General features: G+C 49.4%; 1 protein-coding gene across 1 annotated transcript; it reads left to right on the forward strand.

Annotated features, from left to right (window-relative positions):
• Nucleotides 1-784: 784 nt before the first annotated feature.
• On the forward strand, nucleotides 785-6,358 carry IQCD (IQ motif containing D). The gene is made up of 4 exons (XM_009280114.2): nucleotides 785-1,477; nucleotides 2,748-2,981; nucleotides 4,688-4,759; nucleotides 6,080-6,358. The coding sequence occupies exons 1-4, from the start codon at nucleotides 785-787 to the stop codon at nucleotides 6,356-6,358; spliced, it is 1,278 nt and encodes a 425-aa protein (XP_009278389.2).
• The last annotated feature ends 495 nt before the right edge of the window (nucleotides 6,359-6,853 follow it).

Below are 6,853 nucleotides of genomic sequence, written 5' to 3' on the forward strand. Positions count from 1 at the left end.
CCCTCCCGAACCTCCTGCCCCTCACACGGGGGGTCCTCCCCACCGGGAATTGCCCCCCCTGCCCTCTGACTCTCCCACAAGCAGGGGATCCCTGGGTTCCCCTGGTACCCTGCTGCCCCCAGACCCATACCGAGGGGACCCTTCACTCCCTGTCAGCCTCCCACACACAGCTGCTCTCTGCCCCCTCACTGCCCCCTCCTCTTGCCCTTGTCCCCGTCAGCGCAGCCCCTCCGGGCACCAAGATCCTCTCTCCCACCTTGTCCTTCTGACTGTGGCAGGCCCAGAGGGATGGAGGTGCGTGTTTCACACCAGGAACCCTGCCCTTCCCTCTGAGGTGGCCCCAGGGACCAGAAAGCCCCTCTCCACACACCTCTAAGGATGGCAGAGCTGCAGTCTGTGCCTTCCACCTCAGCTGCTACTTAGAAGGAATCGGAAGCTTTCTCCCCACCACCCTTCAAATCCTGGAGTCCATTACTCTCCTCCCTTCCTGTGGGTGTTCAACAGCCTCTCTGGGATAGAGACCACTTCTGATGCACAACCCCATGTCCTGACCGTGTGCCCAGACCCAGGGAGAGCTCCGGTGTAATCTGAAACTCCCTCGTTTGCCCAAATTACATTGTTTCTCTAATGCTGTCACCACATTTTCCTTTCAGAGATAAAATCTGAGAAAGAAGAATATGTGACAGCAGCAGCAGAGATGTTCTCTGAGTCTCGCCCTGTGTAGGAGATGTCGTGTCCTTTCTAGACCTCAAAACACTCAACTCACAAGTGTTTAACTGAAGCCATGGCAACAGGGGATCCAGCTGTGCTCCAAGTACCATCTCAGGACGTGAAGCAAAGAAACAAGCCCCTGGTGAAGGGCATGGCAACTCCAGAGAAGGCAACGATTACATTAGATGCCATGAAGATGTTAGATCCACGTCAGTTAAAACCTGACAGCATTGAGACGGAAAGAATCATAACTGTCTTGGATGAGACGATTGCCAAGCTGGAGCTGAGCAGTTTGATCCCATGTATTATCAACTCTCTGGACAGGTTTGCTGATATGCTGGGACCTGAGATCACAAACAGCCTGATCGAGCACCAAAAGCTTTCAAATGAAATGGAGCACCTGCTTGCCAGCTCTGAAGAAGGGGACACCATGAGAGCTGAGGAACAACGGGGCTGTCTCTGCTTGCTAGAGCAACGTCTGAAATGTTCTGTTAGAAATGTCCTGAGACTCTTGCTGGCCAACCCTTCACTTTGCCAGGCTCTGAAATACAAAGCCTGGGCGAGAGAGTCACCAGCTGAAGTGTTTATCAAAGCCTTCGGGGAGTTCAGGAATTTCATGCTTGAGACACTCCTGACTAGTCCTGTGGAAGAGGAAGAAAAGATTCAGTTCATGGAAGACATCTCCCTCCAGATTAAGAAAAACACTGAAGCAATCACAGCTTTACAGGCAGAACTGGCAGCAGCAATCCGGACTCAAGAGGAGGAGGTACGATATTGTGGGAATATGTTTTCCAACAAAGTGTTACTGAAGCAAAACTTTGGTAAGCTAAAAACTGATCCCTTTCTTGCAGTTCCGAAAGAGGAAGTTCCAGAAATGATTTCTAAACCAGATCCTAAATTTAAAGACACTATTTTCATTGTAAAATATAATGAAAAATGTTTATTGCATGCTTGATATTTTAAAAACTTTAATTTGGCATGTTTTGAACCTGTTCTCACCGGCCAACTCGAATGACACAAGTCACTGAGTTTAAAAAGGAGCTGCAGAACAGACACAAATTGCTGCGGCAGTGTTTTGGCAGGGCTACAATGTCAGCTGCCAGTGTGAGGCTTCGTTCACTGCTGATGAAATGATGAAAAGTCATTCCAGGCAGAGATTGCTCTGATTAAAATCCATTTTTAATATCTGCTCTGCCTTCAGTCTTGCTTAAAACCAACATTTCTGTGACTTCCAACTCTGTAATACTAGCTGCCTTAGAGCATTTGCGATTAGTATGTGATTCTACAAATTCTTTATTTTTTCAGTGAAGGCAACTGAGGTACAGATAAACCAATGGGCATTTCCCAGGCTCTTTCTGTGAGTCCGTGGGCTGTGCCAGCATCCAAGCCCCTGAACTCCTGACAAGCAACTCTTTGTTTTATATGTATGCTTTTCTTTCTCCTTCCTGCAAGAGGGGTCGGAGGGGAAGGTTTTGTCATGTGCTCGCTGCACTGAATGGTGCTAACAGAGACAAGGGCCTGCTTTCCCCATTCCCTCCGCTCCTTGGAGATCTGTGAATCGAGACACTTGAGATTTTTATGTGCAATTTGGCAGCTTGTCCAGGGCATCATGAATAAATCTGTTTCACTGGTCCCAGCTGAGGATTTCTCTTGCAGGCAGCACACTGAGCTGCATCCCCCAGACAGTCACTCTGAGCCTAATCCAAAGCTCGAGGGAGCCACGGGGCTCGCTCCAGCGGCTCTGATTTTGGCTCTTCCTCAGATGGCAGTGCCAGTGGGTCTCGGTATGGTTTGTTCATTCTCTACCTTTATTAACAGGTTCCCAGAGGAGCAGTGGGGGAAAGTTTCCAAAGCACCCTGTGTAAATCTAACTCTGTTCCCTCAGCCAGCAGTGGCAGGTCCCTGTCGCTACCAGATCAGCAGGGTGTCTTCTTAGATCTCCTCCACCTTTGCAAGGGTGCCTTACTTCTCCTGCCCACCTTACGCCTCCCCTGCATTTCTCAACGGTATTTCTTTCTCTTGTTTTCTGGGTCTAGATTCACATGAAGGACAATGTGATCAAAGACCTCAAAAACGGCATGCAAGATCTGACCACAGACTGCAAGACTGGCATCCAGCAGATCAAGCAGGAAGGAGAAAAACAGCGAGAAGAGGAGCTGCAAGCCTCCCAGGCCAGGTGTGCTAGGCTACAGCAGGACATTCAGCAGCTAGGAGCACAACTCAATGCACTTGTACTGGAGCATCGAGCATCAGAGCTGGCTCTCAGAAAGGTAAACAGGAGGAGAGCTCTAGAAGAGGAGATATAAAGCCTTTTGTAGTGCTGTCAGGTCTGGCTGCTGGCTGCTGCAAGTAATTACTTGGTTCCTGCTAGTTCCTGGCAGGATGCACATGCTGTTTGTCAGAGTATACCTGCCCTGTCCTCATGCTCTGCTGATTCCAGTGGAAAGCAACCCTGCAGCGACAGCAGGGAAGTAGCCTGCTCACAGGTCCTCCTTCCGCCTGCTGACTTAGCTCTGAAAACACCTTTATACAGCGCTGTGACACTGCATGCTGGAGAGGTTGTGGACTAGTCAGAGCGCAGAGCAGCAAGGCTACAGCAAAATAGGCACGGCATATGTTAAGAAACAAGGGATTTAGTGTAGGGTAAGCAGAGCAAACACAATATTGGCTTTATATAAAGCCATCTTTGAGAGTTGATTGTAGTATTCAAGGTTGAGCGTAGCTGATCTTGGGAGCTAAGCAGTTCCTACTGTGACACGTTGCTGAAGACACAAGCCAAGGAGTCAGGTTGAGTTGAATGAGGGGGAAATGTGATTTATCGCAGTGCTGAGCAGATACAAAAGGAGGAAACAGGAGCAGCAGGCAGGCTCAGGCCTCTGCGTTGACAGCTCTGCCCTGAGCAGAGCATGCTGGTGACACAGGGCACAGAGAATCTAGAACTGGAACAAGAGCATTTTCCCCCTCATTTTGCTCCTACTTGGTATTTACTCCAAACAAGCACTGGCCTCCCACGGGCAGGACAGCACACACTGTAATGGGGCATCTTTCACTCTTGTATTGGACGATGTAGAGCAAAGTGGGGCTGGGCACTGACAAAGCATCAAATGCAAGTTAGAGTTGCAGTACAAAATCCCAAATCCACCCATTTACACCTCCTTTAATGGAGTGGCTTCATCAGGCAGTTTCTTCTGAGGCTGCGGGCCACTGCAGTATTTGGTGATGAGTTGCTCAGCTCATCCTAATGCTCAGGCAGGCAGATTTACTGACCACAGAGGTCTCCTTTCCCCCTCCTTAGCACATGCCCTGGCCCTGGGTGTCCCAAGATTGTGCTTGTGGTCTAAATAGCTGAGGACTGACCTCATGATGGCCTGGGAGCCCTTGGGACACCCTGGGTCAGTGTCATACAGGAAACCGTGTGGCGCTTGTGATGGGCTCTAGCTGATCTTTCTCTTGATGATTCCACGGAGCACAGATAGAGCAGCTTGGGGTAAACTGCCCATACCTGGTTATACCGCAGTATAGCCACTGTTAAACTGTTTACAGCTAGAAATATCTCTTTGTTTTAAAAGGCTGCATCTTTTGAGTACTTTCTGTCCTGCTTTCATGTTTAGCAGTTCTCTATTGTTTCAATGTTAGGGTGGTTGCCCCAGTTTCTCGATGACTTGCCACATTCCATTAGACATGTTAATTTCCTACCACAGAACGCACCTTTCAGATGCGTTTCAATCCTCAGCCCTCACCCAGCTCCATGCTGTAAACCAAATATGGCCCTTTTGGCCTCAGGGAATGTCCCATGAGAACCACCAAACCAGGGCAAACAAAATATGTGTCAGCTGAAGGAAGCTTGCCACAAGGAGGAGGTGTGATACTCAAATATAATGATGCTGGGGCTCAAAGCGACACTGTTTTCTAACTCGGGCTACTTTTTACCAGGCTTTAGGTGCCTGCAAGGAACCTATCTTGTTTTCTGTTTCAGAGGAAGTGCAGAGTGGAGATGGAAATTGTGAACTGGATCCAGAAATATGACACAGACATGGGAGAAAAACAGGTATCCTCTTTGAAGTGCTTTGCTCTCCCATGAGGTGGTAACATTCAGGTAGATTCCTGTTCAAATGAACACGTGGCTCTTACACAGGAGTCCGTGGAAGTGAGGGGCATTTTTCCATCCAGAAGAAGTACAGGCTTTAGAAGGAAAGGTATCTTTGTCCTGCCTATGTGTTCAGGAGTTCTCTGCTGCCTTGACTTTAGAAGAAGTTACATCCACTGCTAAATCCTGCAGTATTTGGGGGCAAATGGGTTGCCACGTTCTGTCAGACACACCCATCTGATGCTAGGGAACAGGATTTTCACTTTTGCTTCAATCTTTCATCCTGTTGGCCCTATCTGGTGTCCAAATCATGCTCCTGTTTCTGCTGGACCTCTTGAGAGATGTCTCTCAAGTGCTAACAAACCAAACAGCCTGCATACTGCTGCCTTGGCATCCAACTTAACCACAGCAGGCTGAGAATCACATCAGCACCCCCCCAGCCTCACCTCTGAGAAGGCCCTACTTGCTCTCCTGTTCCTGCCCTATTTATGGAGATGGATAGAAGCTGCTGGATTACTAACGAAGCAGAACATAGGGAGGGGCCTAGAAACTGACTGCTAATTGTAAGAAATGATCCCCCCCTTGTCAGGTGTTTAACAACATGATTATTTTGGTTTCCTGTCTGCTGGGTGGCTGGAGCACCACGTCACGGCAGGTTTGGGGCAGAACTTGCTAAGGCAGACGCACATCCACACTGCTGGTTCCCCTAATCTTCCACCTCCATGTGGCTTCCTCAAAGGCATTAGGAAAGGCATAAACTTCTGCTGAGCTTGGAAGTGCAGTAACACTACCTGTCCTCGGCCTTTTCCAGGCTGACATGGTCTGGCTCTTCTCATGCTCTCAGCAGTGTACAGCACATTAGCTGGGCTTCCGTGCCACTCATCTAAAAGAACTTCTTAGCAAAGCTGTCAGCTCAGGCTCAGCCTTACCCAAACTGCAGCGATGTGTCCTTTTCCTCAGAGCATATGCAGGAGGGGCTCTGACCTGGGTGTGTGTTACCTGGTCAGAGTTCCCAGTTGAGGGTGGATGCTGTTTGCAACACAGGGAGAATTATGAGAGTATTTTTCAGGGGAGCATGAAGATACTAGGACCTGGCATCTCATGAAATTCCCTGAGGGCTGGGCACACGCCTCCTTTTGAGTCCCTTTGGAAAGACTCATCTCCCAGTTGTGGTTCTGCCTGGATTCAGCATGTGTTTAAGAACCCTTACCTAGGGATGTACAGGGACGAGCTGCTGAATGCCCTCAAAATTGCTGTACCTGGTATCTGCTGTCTTGCTAGGCTGAGTATGAGGAGGTTGATGCTGCCTACACCGAGGAGAAGGCCCAGCTGTCCCTGCTGATGGAGAAACACGCTGTGCTTCTCCAGGAGTATTCCCAGATTGAGGAGGAGCGCCGGATACATCAGAAGAAGGAGGAGCAGGCTTTGAAGGAACTGACCACCAAGACCCTTGCTGCCATCCGCATCCAGGCCTTCTGGAGAGGCTACTTGGTCCGGTCCGTCTTCAAGTCAAAAAGGAAGAAGAAGAAGAAGGGCAAGGGCAAGAAGGTCAAGAAATAAAGCATAAAATGTATTCTCTCTCCTCCTGGCAAAGCTGCCGACTCTGCTGGGACTGAGCTCTTCCAGATAAAAACATTAGATTTGAGGGAGCATTTGCATTAAGGTCTTCAGGGCTGGGGCTGCCTCTCATAGTTGGAGTATATCGAAGTGGTGGTATGAAGACACGTCTCACCATTTTAGGTTTGGCTTTGCCACCTCTGCAAGGAGGAGGATATCTCCTGATGAAGGGACTGGGCAAGGAGTGCAGGTTCCTGGCTTCTCTCCTTGGCTTTAGTCTCCTTGCCCATACCTTGCTTATGTGTCAGGGCCCCATTCTGTTCTTACTGAAGGTGGCAATAAAATCAGTCCTGGGGGCAGGATGAGGCCGTTCATCTGACAGGGTTTCTCCTCATGCGGATTTGAGAGACCATGTCCCTTTCTTCAGGAGGAAGCTGCAGCACCATTGCTTATCAGTGAGAGAAGGGATGCAAGTCCTGTCTGGGCATCACCCCCGGC

Source organism: Aptenodytes forsteri, unplaced genomic scaffold, assembly GCF_000699145.1.
Source record: "Aptenodytes forsteri isolate BGI_AS27 unplaced genomic scaffold, ASM69914v1 Scaffold196, whole genome shotgun sequence".
In the NCBI taxonomy this organism is placed as follows: Eukaryota; Metazoa; Chordata; class Aves; order Sphenisciformes; family Spheniscidae; genus Aptenodytes; species Aptenodytes forsteri.